This window comes from Calypte anna, chromosome 8 (assembly GCF_003957555.1).
Source record: "Calypte anna isolate BGI_N300 chromosome 8, bCalAnn1_v1.p, whole genome shotgun sequence".
Taxonomy (NCBI): Eukaryota; Metazoa; Chordata; class Aves; order Apodiformes; family Trochilidae; genus Calypte; species Calypte anna.
The window spans coordinates 28,316,625-28,339,756 of record NC_044254.1 but is presented as its reverse complement, the minus strand read 5'-3'; the positions used below and the strand labels follow the sequence as shown (position 1 = coordinate 28,339,756).

At 42.0% G+C, this 23,132-nt stretch overlaps 1 protein-coding gene across 10 annotated transcripts in view; it reads right to left on the bottom strand.

Moving 5' to 3' along the window:
* NFIA (nuclear factor I A) overlaps positions 1–23,132 on the bottom strand; it is a 249,966-nt gene that overhangs the window by 61,223 nt on the left and 165,611 nt on the right. For 6 of the 10 annotated variants that reach the window (XM_030454807.1, XM_030454803.1, XM_030454806.1 and 3 more), the window contains exons 5-6: positions 19,459–19,576; positions 16,822–16,949 (exon numbers count right to left, since the gene is read on the bottom strand). In XM_030454807.1, the coding sequence (XP_030310667.1) occupies positions 16,822–16,949; positions 19,459–19,576 (246 nt within the window). Of the gene's footprint in view, positions 1–850; positions 938–16,821; positions 16,950–19,458; positions 19,577–23,132 lie in introns of all 10 variants that reach the window. The other 4 variants (XM_030454800.1, XM_030454798.1, XM_030454799.1 and 1 more) reach the window with 1 other exon arrangement.

Below are 23,132 nucleotides of genomic sequence, written 5' to 3'. Positions count from 1 at the left end.
GCATTTAGGTTCAATTAAGCTGTAAAGAGGAAAATGGCACTTTAGCTTACAAAAACAAAGGGACAGAGGGAGCTATCAGAAGCAACTTTACAAGATTTTTATGCATGAGGATGCTGCTTCACTGGACCAAGAAAGCTACAGTATGGGACAGGATTTTTCTTTTATCAGACACTTTGCTAGATAGATTTGTTGAACCTCAGAAACTGCTGCTCTGGCATTATGAAATAATCCTACATAACTTGATCTCATGAGCTTAGGAACACAGAAAAATAGCCATGCCAAATCAGATTACAGAGATCCACCTAGCCCAGTATCCTCTCTCTGACAGTGGTAACTAATGGATGCCTAGAAAAGAGTAAAAGACCAGGGAAAGCATACAGTCATCATTCTCCAAAATACTCTCCCAACCTCCAATCATTTGTCATTCAAGGACTTCGAGGACAAAGTTGACATCATGGCATTGAAGGTACTCGAATCCAAATGCACAGATTTACACCCCCCTCCCCCCCTTGTTTTGGATTGCTACCCCCCTGAGATTTCCACCAGTCACACAAGAAAAGGTTTCACAGTTTGGTGCTGGCAAGTCCAGTGCTCTTGCCACTACCTCTGAATGAGCTAACAGCTTTCATGCCCAATGATGTTATAAGAGCATCCAACACATTTTCCTATGTAAAAAAGTGACACGTGTGCTGAGGTGCTCTAAGTGTATATAGTTGGGAGATTTTTTAAATATATATATATTATTTTTTTAAAAAAATCAAGAATCTGGCTGTAAATTGCTATTAACATTTTTCAGTATATGTGTCAAACACATGTTTCAGAAGAATAGAAGAGAGAAACTGTCACTCACTGGGAAGCTTTAGAGCTATCTGGCTCCCTGGGAAACTGCATGCAACTATTCTGGTGTCCAAGGGTTTGACCAGTGAGTTTCCTCTTCCTGCAAAGAATGAATGCAGAAGTAATAGAAAGTCTGAGGGGGAAGACTGTAGCAAATGGCTAAAAGATATTCCTATGCTGCCCACTCCAGCAGGTAGGAAGCAGGCAGTGGAAGAAAAAAGGGTGGGAAAGGAGAAAGACCTGCCTTCCCCTCCCAGCAGCTGGCACAGGAGAGGGCAGGAGGCAAAGCTAGGAGAGCCTTGCACGCTCACAGCTCAGCCCTCTGCAATCCCTTTGTGATGCTGCAGTGATACGCAACGATGCTGCCAGGTCAAGGCAGTCCCAGCACTGCCACACAATGTCAGGACGTTCTGCTCTGATTATCTGGGGTCTTGCTGTGACTCCTTTTCAGGATGGAGCACGGCTCGCCGGCACTTGGTGATTGAAACCGAGCGCGCCGGGGTGGTGTAGCTTTATTAATGCTGAGACCAGGAACATAAAAAAATCCCCTATGCCCAGGCAGGAAAAGTGGCTTCTTAAGCACCAAAAGCTTATTTTACTATCCACTTTTCAGGGGAGTTTTTCAGAAGTTTTAATTCATTTATTGATTTTTTTTAAACACCGAATCGGTGCCTAAAGGTGGGATTTTGACTTCGGTTATAAAAAGAATCAGCAAAAGCAGGGGTCTAAAAAAAAAAAAAAGTGCTTATCCTTACATTTTTTTATGGCATCTTGACTTTGTAAGAGTCTAAAGGCAGGAGTGATATATTAGAGAGCCCCTATAACTTTACTTAAAGCAAAAATTAGAAAGTGATCGAAAAGTTTTACAGAGGAGAGCAGAAACATAATTTTAAGCCTCTTAAAATTGCCTGAACTGTGAAATCAAGTAATGAACACTAGAAAAGGACCTGTCGGCTGGAATCAAAGCTTAGACTAGTCAGCGTTTTCTTCCTAAACCTTATTATGGCAAAGATTTTTCATCTCTGCACTCTGTTCATCCCAACAAATAAACTGACTTGACCTCAACCTGTTACTCGGTGAAGTCTGCTGTCATCTCTGACTAAACCCTTTTCTTCCCCTTCAAAGCCCTCGGCACCACTGAGAAGGTGGGAAGACACAGCTGTGCACTCATTCAACTTGATGCCCGTTCATAACCAGCCAGCAGTTCACAGTACAAATTACAAGCAACAGAGGAAGGGGGAAAAAAAATTAAAAAAAAAAAAAATAAAAAAAAATGTAGTGCCAATGAATTCTGAAAGGGGGCAACATTTTTCATCAATTTAACAATGAGATTTTTGTAGAAAGACTTTTTTTTTTTCTGGAGTTTGTGATATTATGAACTGGCATTAGTAGGTAAGAAATATTTTGCTTATGCCATCACAATGAACCTGAGTTAACACCACGTAGGAAGAACTGAAGGACTTAATGGAAACTATTTGTGTTTCTTTTATATTTTGTAAGTTGAATGCATTAACTATTTCCAAGAGGTTAGCTCCAAATGCGTGTAGGTTTCTAGACTTAGAAACAAGTCACAGCTATGTAATGTAACATTGCTAAACAAAAAAAAAATAATAAATAATATTATGGAACACAGAACAGCAAGATGAAGAATACTGTAGAGCTGCAGCAGTCATTTCTTCAAATATATCATCATGACAAAATCATGTAAGAAGCTTTCTAATACAAAGACATATCAGAAAAAGCCATTTCATATGAAGGTGGACTTCTCTGGGTGATTAATGCTACGTTCAACAAAGGAGACAGTGTCTGTCTAATTACATTAAATACTTATCTTCTAGGGATTGGCAGGGTGTTTCTGCTCAATGTCACTTTTCATGACAATGTAATGATAGATCCGTTTACTTACCAGTGCCATTAGCAAAAATTGTACTGTTTTCTCAACTGCCCTCATATCACGAAAATATTTGATTAACACACTGTAGCTTATCTAATACTCTAAGCAACATATTCTGCATAGTTTTCTCTCTATTAAAAGAACAAGATTACGGCTGGTAAAATTTTTATTGCACTCACAAAAAAATAAATGAATAATGTGTGATAAAGTTCAAGTATCTTACTAGTTCACAAAACAGGTTTATTGGAGTTAAAATATTAAAATTTGGGGGGAAACAAGCAAGCAAACCAAGTCAATTCTCTGAGACGCTACTTCTCATCCTGTCTTTAGTTATTATTTCCTTTTCATTTAAGCACATCTTTTGAAACTTTTAATACATTAAGGGGGAAAAAAAAAAAGAAAAAGAAAAAGCTTTCATTCCTTTGCTGAAAAATAGATATGGCCATCTCCCAAGTCTTTAAAATTCACCGCATTGTGAAGTGACTTTTCAGAGTCATGCTACTGTGCCAACATACAAAGAACAATAAACCTCTGGAAGAATGTACACAGTGCAGGCAGTTTGCATAGTAACTGAGGTAATTTCATAAACCTATATCGAAGAGAAAGGCTGTGATGTAACATTCTAGCAGTATATATCAGCTACCTGATATTTACTAACAAGGTTAAACTACTATCTGTTTGTCTCAGCACTCTTCATAATTCACTTTTTAATGGATGGACAGGAGAAGTCAGCAGTGTGTGGCACAGATCAGTTTAGAAACAGGACAAGACAGCTCCCAGCAGTACCTGTTTTGAAACACGCTCCATCTTTCCATGCAATCACATCAAAAGTCTACAGTTAGCAACGAGAGTACTTCAAATCCACCCCTAAAGCCTTTGAGGGGTAGATTTCTATTTCTAAGTAAAAGAGTGAATCTGAAAACCAAAGTGCAAATTTCAAAAACAAAGACTCCTGAGGAGGAGGTGTCCCCATCAGTTGGTACCATAGCATTCATCTACTTGGTACCACATGTCTGGGGAGCTTCCTTCAAGGAAGAGTGAGGGCATCAACACCATTTTGTCCCAAGCTCCTCACGCTGCCACAAAATGGCAGCAAGAAGATGCCAAAATGGACTGGTATTAGGCATGACTCGGCAGAGAAATGCAGAATTAACCCAAATGGTCTCTTAAAATCCCTTGCAAGGGACTCTTGCAGCCAGAGGATGACACCGCAGCCAACTGCCACGTTTGACTCTCCAAATTAATAATGGATTTAGGATATTCATTCCCTGAGCTGCGAGGGTTCGGGATGTGTCTGCAATTATCTAGATATAAAGTCTGACACACATTATCCTTCTATCAATGTCATTTCCCTTAGTAGCCAACAGATTATCAGCAGCTTTGTGATATTCCAGGTGTCAAAGAAGAATTAAAACCACAACAATTGCACAAACAAAGGGACAAAAGATGGGATACGTGTTTCTGAGCCCTGCATATCAATTTAATATGTGCAGCTGACAATGATGCAAATGTCCTCGGGAGAGAGGCAGCAAGATCTGTGCCCAAACATACACACACCACCGTCAGCAAGATGGCAGGGAACAGAAGCAGTAGGATTCCCAGCCCAGGACACATGCCTCAGCAGGCAAAGCAACCCAATGAAACAATCCTCTGGTTGGGGAGAATTTTGGAAGCACCTGATATGGAAAAGGGCCCTAAACAAGCCAGATGGTACTTTTAGCTGGCAGCAGAAAGTAGGAGACAGCCAAAAACATTACAGCATTTCCCCAAGAGGCCAGCAAATCGATTTTTAACCATTTTTTTTTTAAAGTGACGCTATGAATATAAAAAATAATGTTTCTATGAATTTTTAAATCGCTAATTTTATGAATAATACACTTAAGAAGTCAACAACTGGAAGAGATGAGAAAGCAATGGGTTTTCACTTTCCCAGGGTGCTTGTATATTTGACATCAGGTTTCTATTCAGTCACTGCCACTGTTTACTCTGAATTAAATGCCAGGTTTTATTCAGGGTTTTCCACATATTATTAAAGAGAAAAACCCTCCAAAAGTAGAGAAACAGCACTGTAAAATGACAATAGCACAACAGTTGCCAGGACACAGGAAAAATGCTGTTTTAAAGGCTGCTTTGCCCTCTTGAAAGCTCTCCTCCCCAAATTTTTGGGTTTCTAGATAATAATTTTTTAACAGAGGGCAATACATTTATTTAATAGTTACAAGTTCCCATTTGGCTATGGATTTGCATAAGAGACACAGCTGTTTTGGGGACCTTTTGGTTTTTAAATATTCAAAATGGCCAGAATTTGCAATTCTACCTGGGTGACAGGACACTGCAGGAATAATTTTGATGTCAGATATCCTACCTTTGCTTTTGCAGTGGGAAGCAGCTCATTGCACAGCCCGTTTACATTTGATGTAGCTGAGCACCTTTCACTCAAGGAGTGGAAAAGAAATGTAGGTTGTAAGGAATGAAAGGGAAGGCAAAGCAGAGGAGTCATGGAAGACAAGGGAATGACCCTTTGCTCCAAAGATGCACCTCACACCTTGGGTTGGCTGAGTTCAGAGGAAGAGTCAGGATGATGTTTTCCTTTCATTTGCTGGTATTTTGGTTATTACTAAAGGCAAGCCCTGTGACAGGGCTAAAGCTGGAATAAATCCAAAGTGCTTTCTCCTGTTTAGAGCAAGGCAGTGCATTAGTGTGCTGCAACACAGAAAATACTCACGGAGGCAAACGTGGGCTGCTGTAATAAAACAGGAGATCACACTAAGCACAAAGAAAGGTCTTCCATACATCTCTATTTTCCATTGACTGTAAGTCCTTAATTTTAAAATAAGATGTATTTTCCTTCCACAGGTAGAACCCAAGACTTTGTCTCCAGCCTTTGCTGATATAAAATAGTTCCATTCTTTTCAAGAGTATTGAGTCATGAGGACTGCAGGTACCACCTGACTTTGTTGCCTTTTACAGGTTTGAAGTTCTGCAACCCAACCCCAGCGAGGCAAATGAAGACTAGAAAAAAACAGTAAAACAGCCTATAATTTTCCAGATAACTTTAGCAAAAGGACTTCTTATGTTATGCTTTTTGGTGTCTATCATACTAAAAATAGCAGAAACCATTGATGTAAAAGAATAGCAGAAAGGATGATCTCACTAGGACTGAGGGTTGGGCTGGGTGAGCAGAGGTGGAGGATGCTGTGAATTACCTGCTCTCCCCTGAGCAAGCCACCTGCAAAATCAGAATAAAACCACAGCACACTGAATGAAAACACTGCTGAACTTTAAGTGGAGATGGAAAATGAAAGAAAACAAGAGTTTTTGAGAAGCATCCCTCATTTAGGCTGCAGTGGCCTTACTACAGTCACTCTTGTGGGGCTCAGCTGTCTGGGGAAGCCCATATGTTTATGGGTCAAGGTTATGGAGTACCCACTTGGGGTGAACAATGCAGCTGCTATCACAGCACACATACATTCCTCAAGGTATAGGATGGCTCTGCAGCCACTCAGCCAAATTGTTACCTGAGCTAACAGGCTGTTAGACAGATTTCTCTGCTTTCCTATGCTCACTGACAGCTGTGGTCACAGAGTTGGGGCAGCACTTAACTTGAGAGAAAGTAACCCGGGAATGATTTATTCAGTACTTCTGGCAGTAAAAGAAAAACAAAAACCCCACTGTGGAGCATCAAGCAAAATGATCAGGCAGTGGTGAAACTGGAACTCACTGCTGTGGGATGTTTTGAGGGGCCTAAATACAGAAAGAGTTAAAAACATCCATGCAGATTTCCAAAAGAAAAGTTCACTGAAGACTGTCAAACACAAAGATGCAAACAGAGCCTCTGGCTCATAAACCCAAGGTGTTTGCTGCCAGAATATGTGTGTATTTTCAGAATACTCTGAAAAGCATCACTGGAACTGTTGTATTCTTTCCTTAAGTGTCCACCACCAGCTTGTCTCAGAGGCAGCACACTGGGCTAGGTGAGCCTACAGTCTATCCAAGAAGAGCTATTTTTCCCTCTCTCTGGGAAGACCCACATTTATTTTTTTTTTTAGGCTGAAATGTGCTGTACCTAGCAGCTGAGAAACAGGAAGAATGCAGCAGGTACTCAGCTGAACGAAATTAAAATGCCAGGATTGGTCCTCACTTTGTGCAGAATCAGGGGAACACCGAGAGTCAGTTGTGGCAGACACAGTGTGGGAAAGGACATGAAAAAAAGGAGATGTAATACAGTTTGCTTCCTGTTCCTGTCCCATCTTCTCTCTGTCCTCTAATGCCTCTCATTGCACATTTTCAGTGAAAATGTTGCCTTTAAAATAAAGCCTGTTTTCTCCTCTGAAGCAGAGATCAGAACGTGTGCATGGAGCACAGTAGCTGCACTGTGTGCTACGCAGTGGAGTGATGCTTGCACTGGGAATGTTAATAAACAGTGCTGAGAGCAGAACTTCTGCATTAAAAAAGGGTGTATGTTACATCTCTCCCCCTCTCTCCTGTCTCATGCAATATTTACACAGCTGTGCTTTGTAAAAAGTGCAGGGGAGGTTTTTTATTATTATTTTTTTGTAATTTATTTACCTAAGATAGCCCAGCATCTGCTTTGTGGTGAGCTTCTTTCACAAAGTTTCACAGTTGCCTTGACTGATGCAAAAGGAGGTCATGGTCCTTACTCAGTGATCCTCAAACCATTTGTTTCAACCACTTTGCCATTCTATTTGGCTAATTTGTGTTCTGCTCTGTGTTTTTGGTTTGTCCTCTACTTGGAAAAGTGCATCCCTTGGGGAAGTGATCTGGCTAGGTGAGTATTTTAGTTATCTGTCTTATAAAATGCAGAAGTGCATAGGAATTTGCATTAATATGCATCATTTACTGGCTCTCAAGATGTACTGTATATTGGCTCCTAGGATAATATTTTCCAGCTACCTCCCAAAAAAATAGGAGTTCAATGCAGACTTTGCAGTGGGTTCTTTCCCATGACTGCCTACACAGGTGAGGAAGACTCTCCCTGTGTCCTGAAGAATTAATAAACCTGAACATTTCTGTTCCAGCAGCATACAACAGGAGATTAAATATTGCTTCTGCCTCCCAAACACATTAGAAAAAGCAAGTCTGCTGATCTCAACTGCTAGGACAGCACATGAAAGGAATGCAGTCCATTTCCTCACCAAGATCTAATCTATAGAAGAGTTTATAGATCCAAGTCAACATCCTGAATTGGTCCCAGAAGCAAACACAAGAACTAGTTCAACTTTAGGAAGACAGGTACAATACTGTCAATGTGTTTAATCCCATTTTGCAATTACACAGTCCCACACTGCACTATTGGATGATCTTCAAGGATAACTGCATCAGAGGAGACCTGTCTAGAGCTCACAAAGATTCATGTTTGACAGACTTCAAATCAGCAAGAAACACACAGCCACATTCAAACAGTGGGGGCTTCTGTCCTTCAGAGCTCACCTTGGAGAAGATGTGGAAAGTTTCTGATCTTGTCCCAGATACCCAGGATGCTTCTCATTTTCACTGGGTGTCAAACGTGAGGCATGAACCATATCACTACCTTTGCATTATGTGTATGTGTTAAGTAGAATAGGTGGCAGAGGACAGCTCAGCCCACAAGGATGCCTGAAGAATGCTAGGTCCATAGACTACAAGTTCCAGAAAGCTCAGAAGCAAAAAAACTCCCATCCTATGGCTGTCACAGCACACAGAAGATCTGCTTTTAACATGGTCATTAAAATCAGTGAAAACAGTGTTGTCTGGATAATGATAGCACCAGGCCAGTCAAAACCACAGCTTAAATCTGCTATCTGAAGCTAAAGACTTTCTGAATTTTGTAATTCAGAATCCCTAAAGCTCCTTACCCATTTCAAAATTATTCATTTCCTCACATCTGGAATTCGATGCAAGAAGCAGAGCCACAACACTGACTGACTGACTGACTTCTCTAGGACCATCCCTCAGGGGATTACAGCAAAGCTGAGGCATGTGCTTGAACACTTGCATGGGATTATTAATTTTATTAAAAATTGAAAGTACAGTTTAGGCTGAATCTCGAGGGCCAAGTTTGTTGTGCTGTCCAGTTTATGGAAAAACAGATGCCTTTGAGAGGTGTGAAAACATCTAAGAGTTTTCAAGCTGATCTGACTTTTCCATCCACACCTCTAACTTCTTTCCATGATTTTGAGACAGCAATGCCAGCAGCATGGCATGTTGTCACAGGTCTCATGCTACTGTGTGAACTGCCAAAGAAAAGCTGAGCTATAGATCCAGTGGTAATCTGCTGTCAAAATGACTATGGCTGGTAAAGCAAATGAGCAGTGTTAATGATTTGACTTGATGAATGCTATTGCAAAAGACAGACAATGCTCAAAGCACAACTATTATTGATCTCCTGCATTTTTCCTGGCTCACATGAAGTTCTTGAGTTTTGCTGGCCTTGACCATTTAGAGTTTTAAGTTATCCATTCAGGTGCAGCTCTGGAAAAGTTCTGTTTAAAATAAACAACAACTCATATTGGTGAGTAACTCATCAACTATGCAGCAGTCTGATTCTGATTGCCTGGCAGAGAAACACACACATTTTGTGCAGGATCTGATAAAAGATCTATAATGTGCTAACACAAACCTATCATGTAGCACCTGTGACTAACAGATTGTGATATCAAAGTCTTGATGCCTAAGTGCTCCTGTAAATGCATTAAACTTTTAGCGGCGGGAACTGTAGACTGGCAGTGACAAGGAGCTGATATGGTATTTCAGTAAAAGTTGATAAGTGTTACTGCTCTTAGAAGAAAAGAAAAATTTTGTGTTCTTAAAAACCACTGGGCAGCTTGTGTTTTGATGGGATATGGCAATGCAGAGAGCAGGGATAAGGGAACACACAAACTCCATGAAAGCAAAAAGACATTTAAGGAAAGGTCTGTGTTCTACAGGAGTCTCTTGACATGTGCTCCCACTTCACGTTTGGCTTCAGGCACCTACCTGTTCACTCAAACTCAACTTTTTAGGTAGTAGCATGCACGTGAGGACGTTTAATTTCATGGGAGCATAAAAGGTAGCACAGGCTCAAGCATGCTTATGCTGGGCTGTGGCAGAACAAGGATGTTGGAAGACTCTGTAAGAGTGGGGAGAAAGGTGAGAAACTGTGCATAAAGCCTCAGAGATAGGGAGAATTATAGTTCTGGGAGGGAAGGGGGAAATGGGGTAAAGAGGAGCAGGAGACCAAGTCACAGTATACAGTCTAACAAAGCTCTGAAGTTCTTCAAAGAAAATGAACAGTGGAAGTTGCATGAACCTGGGAGGCAACAGGTTCTGTCTGCTGGACTGCTCACAGCATCTCGTTAGCTTAAGGGCACAAATTATCCTGATGAAACTCTCTCTGCTGTAAACCAAAATGTTCTGGCCACAAGAGACACACGATCTGTTTCTGACCTCCCATTTGAGGAGCCAAACTATACCGTGGGCTGGAGGTTTGCCTGGCTGCAAGATATTCCCACCGTCTCAAGATATTAAGTTCAAAAGAAAGAAAAATGGCACTGGTGCCTGCTGACAGATGTGTCAAGGTATGTGATGAAGCTGCTGCACAAGGCAGGTACAATCCTAGTGGCTGTGTAAGTGTGCTGTCTGACCTCTCTTTACACACTGTGAACTGGAGGGCAAGACAATGTCACATCTGGGAAAGACTGAGTAAATGTAATTGGCAGGGATCCTGGACGTAGACCTCCTCTGGTCTAAAGGAAATGTTCCCTTGTTTTTGACTTTCTTACATACATCTATGGGGATCCAATCAGTTCAGTTTGAGAAAATTAATAAAGATCATGAAATTCCTGTGTAGTTATGATCCAGAGAAATCTGCCCACTACAGCAAGTCACTGAAAAGTAATGCCAGAGAACTATTTGATATTGAATACTCCAGGTCTGAAGCTGAATGTTTTCCCAGTAAAAAAGGATTATTCTTCTATTCCTTACTTCCTATAATACATGGTTTTCATGTTTTTCATCATATTTTCTACAGTCCGTCCCTTGAATCATTGGCAGCAATGTAGCACAGTCACTGGAAAACTTCTCTGAGCTCTGAGTTAGTGTGTGGCATCAGGTCCTTTGATGAGCCCATAGACCTTTTGCCTGAGGACAGATCAGATGCACTCTGCATCACAGATTCTGGCACATACTATACATATTTTATCTTCTAGGTGGTGCCAGGCAACAACTGTGTTTAGGGCAGAAAGAATGCATAAAGAACACAATCTAGGATCTCCCTTATACTGCTTTTTCTGGCAATTCCAAGATATAATTCCAAACAGGCTTTGAAAACAAACTCTTGTGGTCATCTGATCTATGCCTGAATGACTCTTTCTGATGTGCAAGGCATAAATAAAAGTTTCTTAAGAGTTTTCTTGAATGCTGAGAATCTGCTAAAAAGAAAAGCCATGCCTGATTTAAGAAAAGGGCTATTGAAACAAGAGCCTGGACTGGATGCTTGTATGTGGTTGATCCATAACCAGCAATGGGGACAGACACAGCACCATCAAGTTAGGGGGCACTGTCACTTCAAGGGAAATACTCAAAACTAGGATCACAGCTCCTCAGCTGCAAAGAAATTGCTCAGGATTATTTTCAGACAGTCCCATAGATGGTGACATGAGAACAAGCAGCACAAGCCTGAGCAGTGCAGTGAGCAATCATGAGGCTGACTTAATAGCATCTTTATTACCAAAGACGTGTCCAGCAGTCTAGCAGGGAGCTCTCTAGCTTACAGCAGGTTCATATAATATTATCAACTTCAGGAGCCCCTGGAACTGTAAATAAGTCTTTCAATCATGCACTTTCAAGTGTTATTACTAAGTCCTAAAGGATTTTGCACTGAAAGTCTCATTTGGTTCCTGGGGATTTCAAGGGAAAGACACCCAAGAGCCTAGTACAGCTCGACAGCAAAATAGCCAGGGTGGATGGAGCAGGGGCAAGGGGAGGTGGGTGACTACAGTATGAAAAGCCCCAGCAGGCCTTCAGTGGAAGAAGGAGAGCAGAACTCTACCCATTTTGCAGACAGTGAAGTGCTGTTAAGTTGGTCAAGTTCATAAATGAAGCAGAGGTAATTGTGGCTTCAGTAAGTGCAAGAAGTACAAACATGTACCTTTCCTGGGATTACTTGCTGCTAGGGACCAGACTAACTTGTGGAAATAAAAGTACCAGGAAAATCTAAGTAAAGAAACCAACAGGATATTCTGAATTTGCAACTTAAAATATTTTTTCAATGCCACACTGTAGCAATACAATGGAAGTAAAACTGGCAAACACCATCCATATGCTACACTACAAAATGACTGACAGGGAACAATGTGAACATTACTCCTGGACCATATCAAGAAAATGCATAAAAAAAAAAAAAAAAAAAAAAAAAAAAGCACAAGTGGAATACTGATACACTCCAACTCCATCTTCTCTTATTATGGCATTAAAAAACTCATACCTGTAATTATGGTCACCCCTATTACAAGCAGAGCTGCCACAGAACTGAACATGGGCCAGCTTTGTACGTGAGTTCAAAGCCAGTGTGATGTTGCCTTATTTTCTTAGTAACATCATCTTTATCCTCTCCTGCCCTTCTTCTCAGTTAACAAGAGTTATGTACTGAAAGTGCTGAGATAAAGTAATGGTAAGAAGAATTCCGCAAAAGGTATTTGAAAAGCAGAAGTAATTTACTACATGTCTGCTTTGTTTTACTTCCTAAGCCTTCCTGTTGTAAAAGGAAATTCATCTTTTCTGGCAGATTCCAGTCTTTTTAGGCCTGAGAGCTTCCCAGGAGCTTTCGAGTGCAGGTAAATGGATGCAAGTCTCAAGGAGTACAGTGCAAGGAACATGGAATTAATGTTGGGTTTTGCTTGGGCTGTCATGTCTGACATAGAAGGAGAGTGCTATTTTCTTGCTTGCAAGAAGTATCTAGATGTAGAAATCCACCAGGCTGAGTCCTCTGCTCATTACAATGGGTCTGAGATACCTGCCATGGGAAGGACATATATCTGGTGGGTGAAGCATGTAAGATCTCCATGTGAGACAGCCATCAGGGAGCTTGGTACCCCAGGGCTCTGGGGATTTAAGAGCAGAGAAGAAGGATGTGGATGGACAATAGGTGCAGCCTGTACTCTGCACGCAGCAGAGAGCCCAAGAGTAGGCACAGGGGAAGCATCCACTGCCTAATCTAAATAGCACACAGAGTGGTTTTGTCCTCTTCTGTTCTCCTGCCAGTTTGCACATATGTTCTGAGCATACAGCCTGCCCTCCAAAGACCACTTACAGGGGCAATCACAGGGAAGCAAAGCAGGAAGAAAGTATCCAAAAAGGGAATTTGTTCAAGAGAAAAAAATGGAGACAGATGTAGAGTGACTAGTCACGGCTGGCGGTAAATAACCCTCTGCCTGGAGTGCTCTTTTTCTCTAAGAGGAGTTCACATATTCCATTTCATATTTCCTTTCTAGGAAGTCAAATCTTTGTTTTCCTGGCATTTGTTCTTTTTGCTTGGTTTTTTTTCCCCTGTACACTTTTTTCCTTTCCGTATGGTCTAAAACTGTCTTTTCATTTTCCCTCTCTCTTTTACGTTGTGCTCTCTTTCAAATGTGACATTTCCCCAGCCACCCGCTCATGCAGACCTAATTTCCTTCCACTGTTCCAAGCAACATCTTTCACTGCAACCTTCCCATCATCTCTGTGCCATGAGCTCTTCCCTCTGTCTCTACATGTGCACAAGCATACAGGTTCTTCACACCTGCTCCTGCATTAGGGTCTCCACTTTTTCTCATGTGCACATCTCAGAATTAAACAAATGCGACACACACAGACCAAATATTCATCCTCTTTTTCCCATAAACCTGTCAAGGCACATAGGCCAAAAAGCTATCTCTGCATAAATCTAAATCTCCTGTGAGGAAGCAATCTACTCAAAGGCAATAAAGCCAAAGGATATATTATTATCTTTGGTGTGGATCCTACTGGGCTGGGAGGCTGGCTGCTGGCTCCTCTCTGAACTTTCCTTCCTGGCCAGAACAGCCATCCCACAGACAAGTCTGAGCTTCCTTTCTTTGGTCTGATTTCCTCCTCCTGTTGCTTGGCTGGTAACCCAAAGGACAGGGTTTAATTATGGAGTTTGGAAATCTGGCTTATGCTACTCTGCCAGCATGGGATAAAACTTCAGCCTACCTTCTGACCCAGCACCATTCTGCACCGCTGATACCTGCGTTATCCCATGCAGTGTCAAATGAATCACATGGAAGAAATGCCAAGTCAAATAAAAAGAAAGTTTTAGTCTTTACACTTCTATCATGAGTTCCACTGAGAGAAAAACAAAACACTGAAGCTCAGAGATTATTCTGTGTTCAAACTGTGCCATCATTTTAACTGCAGATTAAATAAACAGCAAGGCCTTTTTCTGGACAGGGAGACATCAGAAAGGATGGACAGGAAAGAGGTCCAGGCTCCAAAGCCCTCCTGTCAAAGGAGAACACTACAGCAAGCCACCAGGTTATACAGGACATTAATATCATTTGTGTGGCTTTCAGATGACCAATATATTTTCTAGGCAGATGCCCCAGTGAAGACTTGTAGAACATTTAACACTTCTGGAGATAAAGCACTCATGTCAAACAGAGAGGGGCAGGTGTTATTATCAGATTTCCAAGGTAAGGCAGGGCACTGTGCACAGCACCACAGCAGGATGTGTCCCTCAGAGGGAAGCACATTGTCCCAGGGTCACCCTGACATGGAAGGACACTTCAGTGTTGTTCTGTCCTTCCCCACTGATGAGCTGTGGCTCTTTAGGTGACTTCCATACCAGCCGTGCTCTGGCAGTGACCCTGTTTTACAGAGGAGTTGAGGCAAGGAATTCAGAGGAGAGGCTTCTGGAAAGCCACAGCAGAAGTATTGGGGTGGGGCTGCACGGATTTAGCATAAAGATGGTTTGAAAGGGCATCCCACGCAGGCAGGATAAAGCTTTTTTTCCTCACAGCTGTGACAGTGATAGATGGCTTGGTGAATCTGAGTTATATCTAGTTGGTATCTGGCTTGAGTCCCTGATGTTGCAAGGTGATTTTCTGCCATTTTACAGGCAAGATTAGGCAGAACCTGGGATTCTTCTGTAGTAAGAGAAAATGTCATGAAGAAGGAAGAACTTTCTCTTTTCTGACTTGTTCTTGCCCCTCTAAGAACCTAAGTATGTTCGATATGGGCAGCTGTGCTTCTTCATGATGGGCACTCAGTGGTGCCAAGAGTGGTGGAGGTGCTTTGGAGGTGTAAGGTGCTTCTTTTGTCCACCTCAGCAGCTCAGTGCCATCATCTAGCCAGGATTTGCATGAGACAGAGGTGATGATCTCATGCGGGGAAAACCACTAGAAGTGACAGCAAAATTAATAGCCAACCTCTGGCTTTTGCACAAATGGAGAACATTTGTCACTAACAAAGAGTACCCCAAACTTTGGGGAGAGATAGCCCCCAGTCTGACAATGATGTAGAAGCAGTGACCCAGACAGCTTTTAGCCATCTGTGCCTGCAGAGAAGGTTGTAATCTTTCCCTTCCAATGGGTGCTGAGCTTTTGTTTGTGTTTTTGCTGATCCACGAGCAGGCCAGTTTTGCACAAGGTGATGCCTTACATCATCTGGAGCCTGGAGCTGATGGAGGAAACAGCCCCTAGTGTCTACCAAGCAGGACACCTCACTGAAAACACCAGGACCCTGGGGATGGCGGCAGCAAGGCAGTCACAGGGAGCCTGGCACTTGTCTGCCTGCAGGTCCACCCTCTCCTCCTGCCAAAGTGCCACATCTGCAGTCAATAAGGGCCCACAAGCTGGCTCCTCCTCATTAGAGGAGAGAGGGCAGCTGGCAGGGGATCCTCCAAGGGCTCCCAGGCGCAGGAATCAGTTCCCTCCCAGTCTGGAATAGCCCAAATTTGGTGACTTTCTGGGCAGGCTGTAAAGGACAGCTGTTTGACAGGGTCTCCAGAGAAAGCTGTGGGTATGTTTCCTACATGATGAAGGATATAGGTGGCTGGCCAAGTGCCCATGGAACTGATTTTAATGCTGTTCAGGTTGAATTTACTTTTCTGTGCTGTATAGTTCATTATACATGGTGCCCTGGACATGCCTGTGTTGTTTCGAAACAAACCCAAACCATATATTTTATATCCCAACAAACAAGAAAGTAAAAAAACAAAACAAAACCAAACATATTGCAAAAGATCCTTTGGGTTGCTTAGAGATTCTTCTCAAACACTGGGAGGAAGAAGATGAAAGCACTGCTTGCCTTGGTCTAACGAAGACAACCTCTGTTATTTTTATTGGCAACAAATACTTGATTATTTAGCTGTAAGCAAAACTGAGGGATTAACTTCACCTATGCATGTAGCAGTGACCCAGAAAAATATTACCTATAGTATTAAGCACCCAGATGATCTCAGGATAAGTGATCAATGGACAGTTAAGTATGTAACATAACATAACCCAAAAGATGATCAACAAGGAAGATCACACACAAAAATTAACTGAGAAGAGGCAGAAGAGCTGCTTCCTAAACCTTATCAAGTGTAACGCCCGGTGATATCTATTTTGATATGAAGCCTCCAATCACACTCATAATATTACAGATTAATAAAGCAACTCCTTCTGTAAGACTCTTAAAAGTCATTACTAAGTGAGCTCAAGTGTTGTATGATGCTTGAAAAGTCCTTCTACCTTATATAAGTTTAAGGGTATTTATTTAAAGACTATAACAGCAAGGCACATTTCAGACAGGTACTGCTTTTTTGCCAGGTGATTATCACCACCATCACCAGAGCTGAATCTGGACATTTTGACAGAAAACGACCGCCTATCTTTTGCTGCATTATTTAAATACTTCAGATATTTGGCCAAAATACAAAAGTGACACACTCCAGAAACATTCACAGCTGCGGGAGCATTAAAACCACTACCATATTTTCATTAGACTGACCTCAGAAGAAGTTACAAGCTGTTCAGAATCAATCACCTTTCTACATGGCATTCAGTGTATTCTGGTAACAAAACAGAGCAACTGGAAATGATGTTTTTGGGCTCCTGAGAGCCGTGGCTTACCTGGCTCCACTTCATGCCATCCACTTGACTGGCTGCCACTTCCTGGAGAGCGCCCTTGGCTTGTATAAAACGGCTCCTCACCAGGACTGTCCATCTCATCCTCCACAGACTTGAGACGCTTTGTAGAGCTGAGAAAGTAAAAGCACATAATAAATATCATATGTATGGAGAGGAACAAAGACACTTCTGTTGGGATGTATCTTGCTAGCCCTGCTTGAGACTAACTTGGTTATGGGAACTGTAACAGATTTAAGGACCTGAGAAAGGGAAGGTATAAGTTCTATGCGGCCATCCTGCTCAGCCAGCATCTCAGTTGTTTATGATTTGCTTTGTTGCCAATGTATAAAGCTTTAGTGAGATACAAAACAGCCTCTCACAGAGTCCAGACTGAGACCATAAACACATTAAGTTCAACTAGAAGGTAGTTCAGCATTTAGGCTTTTACAGATCAAAGAGTAGGACTTTTTAAAAGCACAGAGAAGTCAATAAAAAGGCAAGAATCTAATGTGTATTGTGTGATTTTTTTTCATGAATATGGTAACGACACCCAAGACTTAACTGTCAGGCTTTTCCACAGTTTATTTGGAAAGAAAAGTTGTTTATCAGATCAAACTTATATCTTCAATTTTTTAACTGTAGCCATTAAATTAACTCAGACTTCAGCCCCATAAGAAGATGCACAGACAAGTGAAAGATGGAAGAATCTTTCAAATCCTTTCACATGTTGATGTAATCTTACGAGTATAAGCATTTCACTATGCAACTGTATGCCAGCAAGCATAAAAAGCTCCCTACAGGTACCTCTGGCCTCTACCAGTACTAAAGGATTCCCTTGTGATCTGTCACACTTCCCTTGGGAGACAAAAGAGCCCTTTCAGTGGTCTCTGGTGGCCACTGACTCAGACTTGGGTAGTTCTGCAGGGAGAGGATCTCAAAGCCAAAGACACTCAGCTTGGCTCTGTTTTCTATAATGAGTTGTACAGACAGTGTGGGGACATTACTGAGAATTTCTCTTCTAAGTACTTTTCCAAGGCTGGGCCAGTTCACTTTTTTTCACCGAATCTGTATTCTATTAAGACTTAAGGCATTCAAGAACAGGCTCCTCTGTGTAGGGGGAACATATTTCACAGACATAAAATATTCCACTGCAGTTTCTATTGGTTTCCAACTTGCAGGCTCTCCCCTCCCGAAGCTCTGCACAGGTAGGAGCTGGCGGGTATGCAAGATCAGGTTATGAGAAACAGGAAGAATAAGTCTTGCAGTATGCATGGAATGCAGGTTTGGCCATTCCTTAATTTAGAGAATTGTTATGTGTCAATAGGGGAAACTGTGTGCATACAATATAATTACTGCCTAATAATTCTGCTGAGTCTGTGTATTTAAAGAATATTTTTTTTTCTGACTGGGAACAGCCTAATGAGAGGAAAACAAACATATTACCAAGTTATTAGCTACCCATGCTGTTTATAATTAGCTCCTTATCAGTGGTAGCTATTTGCAGAAGAATACAAGAGCAACAACTGAGCTCTTAAGTAACATTAATAACCTCACTTTTTTGCTTGTGGAGTCACAAGTAAATTCTACCTGAAAATGTTGGTAATGATGAGCACTGTAGGGTATGCAGTTTACACACAAAAAAGAAAGAGCACAAAGTTTTTAATTTATGTGTAATGGAAATTGTAGTCACTGAGCTTCATAATGTGCACACTAAGTGCCAAAGGTAGAATGTTCTTCCAGTCACTGCAAACTGTAGTAAGTTAATGCTAAGAGCCCCTCTTGACATATTTTTTTGTTTTTTAAAAATAAACACAGCAACCATATTCAAACTATAGAAACTTTTTACATGTGTACTTGCTTACTGTAAAGCTGGTGGCACTGCAGACTGAGATAAAAATGTAAAAGAACAAAGAACCCTGGTCTGAAGTTAGACTTTCTTGTCATGTCTTTGAAATAAATGATCTATTTTGGCTGTGGGGAAAAAAAAAATCAATCTGGTTCCTTTAATAGTATTCAAGACTACTAGAGTGACTGGGTTTGTTTATAAATCTAATCTCATGGATGGTTAAAGTGAAAGGGAAAAAATAAAAAACATCCTTGTTTGATACTTGGCTTCTAAGCCAAAATCAAAATCAGACTGGGAAGTCACCTGCATTAACAATGCAGTTTTCCAAAGACTGAGTCACAAATTTCTAAATGCTATAAGAAAAAAAGAAAGTATTACAGGCCAAGGTCCTAAAACAATTTTTGTCTCACAGATCATATTTTTTACAAAAAAGAATGCATATAAATCTATCTTCAGACTTTCCTGCTAGGACAAAGTAGCACATCTCAATATGCTCCAAATTCTCTTCTGCCATAAGTGAAACTCCAACAATTCCAGTAGAACTTCTCCTGATACACCGAGACATAAGCCAGAAGTAATACAAGTTAATGCAGCAGTTTTGCTTTGAAGCTTGAATGCATAAAAAAACTTTAACAGCAATCCAGTTGAACATTCAGCTCTGTGGATCTGAAACAGCTCCACATCTTGAGGCCCCCAAACAGCTTGTCAAAGAATTTAATGGTTACTTTCCCAGATGAGTAATGATGCTGGCCTGGGTTTCCAAGTAACTCAGTAGTAGGCAGAGATTAAATTACCTGGTAGAGGATGTGCTAGGCAAAGACCTCCTCATTGCTCCTGGGCTCATGCTGTAGTATGAAGAACTTTCCAAATCTGAGAGGGAGAAATTAGGGCCTGTTCCTGCAGCTATCGGTGCTGGGGAAACAAAAGAGATTGCAGTCAGTAAGTCATGTGAATAAGGCATGAATTGCACTTCAAAATTATTTTCTTCTTCCTCATGAGTGTGTTTAGTTTCATGATGAGAACAGGTGGGACATGGAAATGAGGAAATACTAATGGTAACTGGCATTGCAATCAAGAAGACATCAATTTTATCAAAAACAGAATGTTCCATGACACAGACTCTTTCTTACATTCCTCCAAAGGTATTCTTTTCCTTAAACAAATTCAACAGACCTTCTCTTTAAGCACTGCTACTCTACTAGCATTGTTCTAACAATTAATGAAACTTGTTGCTTTTGCTTTTAGGACACCACTGCATCTATTGGCATAGTTACAAACAGGCTGCATCATCCCTGCAGTCTGCTCGGCAGAATCCATAAGCAGTAAAGGCAGGGAAATACACACCTCAGGAGTTCTGCTATATATATATAAGGTACATCCATAAGCACAGAGCTTACAAATGCTCCTTGGAGAGAGCAAAAAAGCAGATGAGAAACCCGAGTTCTTTTCTGCCTACAAACGTCCAAGTTTTCCTCTGACCTTTCCTTCAGCTCAATGACAGCTAGAGACATGACTCTGAAACTTTTATCCAGCAGCTAACTTCTACTGTTCCCCTCTCATTACCTGATCCAGCACTTAAGTCTCATTGTAAGGATTATGAATACCTTTAATTTCCCTGTCCTGGAGCCTCGGTTTTACATTAAGACATAATGAATTCCTACACACCCTGAAGTTTGCAGAGACAAGCCTATGAACTCCACGTGCTCTATTTTTCTGGGAACAGAAAAGAACAGAGCAGTTTAATGTCAAAGTCAACAGCTAAAGCATTTCATTAAGAAATGCCACTTCACAGCAAACAGTACCACTGTACCACTGCTGCTGCTCCAGTGGTGTTTACAGGACAATACAACTTTGGGAACTGACAATTACAGATCATGATTTTCTCTCATATTTCAGAGACATCTGAAAAAAAAAAAAAAGAACATACTGCACAATAAAAGGCACAAGCTTGGCCTGGAGTGTATTGTCTGAGAGGTCTGATTCACAGCAACAAAGGCGACGCAGTCCCAGTGCCACACGAGGATGCTGAGCCAAGTTGAATCTTTGCTCTGAGAATCTGGCCCATTTTCAAACATGAAAAAATCTTTCACTCCGACGGGGCAGGAGTGAGGAAATGAAGATGGGATAGCTCCTATCACCCAGCAAACATGTCTGGGCTGAAATGCAGGCTTCTGGGAGTGCTGCCATTGACTGTAATGGGGCCAGTATTTCACCCCAAGTCTTAAGGAGCTCACAATGTCAGATTTGACAGAAGAATAATGTAGCCTTGCAGCTGCCTCATCATCCCCACAAGACAATTAGTTGTTGTTTGGCAAGGATCTTCTAAGAACGTCATTGAGACAGAAAGGGGACAGCCTGGATAGCCATGGACTTCTAAAAGCATGGGATGGAAAGCACACAATGCCATTAAAACTTGTGAAAATCTGGAATAATCATTAAAAGGAATTAAGTTGGGAAGTAATTTATGACAAGAGCACTCACACCCTTTGTTATCTTCTCTTAGCTATCATATGCTTCCTGCACGCTGGGTATATCAGAGGGTGTGTTAACAGAAAGAAAGAAAAATTAAGCATAGTAAAATTAATTCGTTTTATCAATTTGTGCTTTCTGCAACAGTTTCCTGACAGCAGCTACAAGAAGCTGTAAAACTGATGAATTTGCATGGAAAAAGAAACCGGTGTAAGTAATTTGTGTAAAAGGTAACACGGACATGGACTGCTATAATTCAGACACCCTGCAGATAGCAGACTGCTGCAGCGTGAGCAGTTATGGGTTAGAAAAATGACCACACTGCAGTCAGTCTGACTTGAATGGAAATCAATCATAAAGGTACTCTCTGCAGCATCTACTCCACAGTTTTCAGCAACTTCCTTGCCAAACAGATCTGTGCTCTGTAAACCCTTGGCTGATCAATTCCTCTGCACCCTCTGCCTACCCAAGCCTAACTTACAGGTTAAGCATACTATTTCCCAAAGAGGAACACTAAAAGGCAAGCACTAAATTAAAGCACTGTTTCTTTCTGAGGCGTGATGAATTTCCTAACCATTGCAAGGTTTATGAAACAGTTTTACTCCAAACAGATATGGAAGAAAAAGTGTTACGTGGATAACCCTCCTCTTGTTCTCAATTCCCTCTGTTTACCACCCTTCCCAAGTCCTGGAGGTTTCTGTTCCAGCCCTTGAATGGGCTCCATACGAAAATGAAACATCTCCAGAGCAGGGGTGAGGTAGGAACAACATATTGCCAATGCTGAGAAAACTCAGCACAAAGCAAAACCCTCTAAATACACAGGAAATTCCTCCTGGGAGCAAACACGGAGGATACTTTGTCACAGGCCAAACCACCTTGCCACGTGAAGAGCCTCTTTGCAACCTGAGGGCTAAAGAACAAAACCCACCTCAAATCCACAGCAGCAGATCTCAGCAGCTGAGGTTCCTGTGGTGGCAAGAACCTGAAACCTCTTGGCAGCCCTAACATGGGAGTCACCACCCTGTCACCACCAGCTCAAAATTTCTGGCCCTGTAAGTGCCGTGGCAAATGCTGCAGAGGGCTGAGCTGTTGTGAAATCCCTTCTCCTGCCTGCCTGACAGGCAACATATTCCCTGCCTGTCTTTCAACAAAGGGTACTGGTACCTTTGCTCGCAGCTACTGCATTTAGTATCATAAAACACAGCAAGATGCTGACCGTAGAGCCCACCCTGAGGCTGTCAGGAAGAGGTTAATGTTTCTCATCTGCATGGCGGGAAGGTTGCTTTCTCTTCCCCGGCTGGAATTTGGTTGAGAGGAGCTGCTGCTGCTGCCTGGCATCTGCCTCCTCCAGTCACCCTTGTGCCAGGAGGCATCTGAGCCTTCTCCATATGGCTTCTCACACTGCCTTTGTGGACTGCCCACCTTGCATGGGCCCCAGAAACCTGAGGGGAAGGGAAACTGATCTGCAGCATTCCCTGTAAAAAGGCTGCAGCTCCCGAGTAACCAAAGAGACCAAAGTGGTACAAACTGTGGCAAAACTCTGTCTAAATTCAACTTATTCACTGTAGCAACTGATTCACCCTCGCTATACCCCACTTCTCCCTACCCCGGGAACAGGCCTGGGAAGCTGAGGGCTTGTTACCCTCTGCAGCCTGCAGGAACCCCAGGCCGCCGCCATTAAAACCGCGTCGTTTCCCTTCCCCTAAGAACTTCCCTGCAGCAAAGTGACCTTCTGCTAGCTCAGGAACATCTCCCAAACAGGAAAGGATGTCAGAAAATTGCAGTTGCGAGTCAAAACAATAGTCTCCACCTACGTGCCGGCATCAAGCTGTCATCTGAGCCGGGGCTCCGGCCTGGCGGGGGGTGAGGAGGAAGGACCCCTCTTCCCTCACACCCAGCGCGCTGCTGCCTCAGGCGTGCCCAGCAAACTGATGCCACACTCTGTCCCTGTTTCAGCTGCCAGCATCTCAAAAAAAAAAAAAAAAAAAAAAAAGAAAAT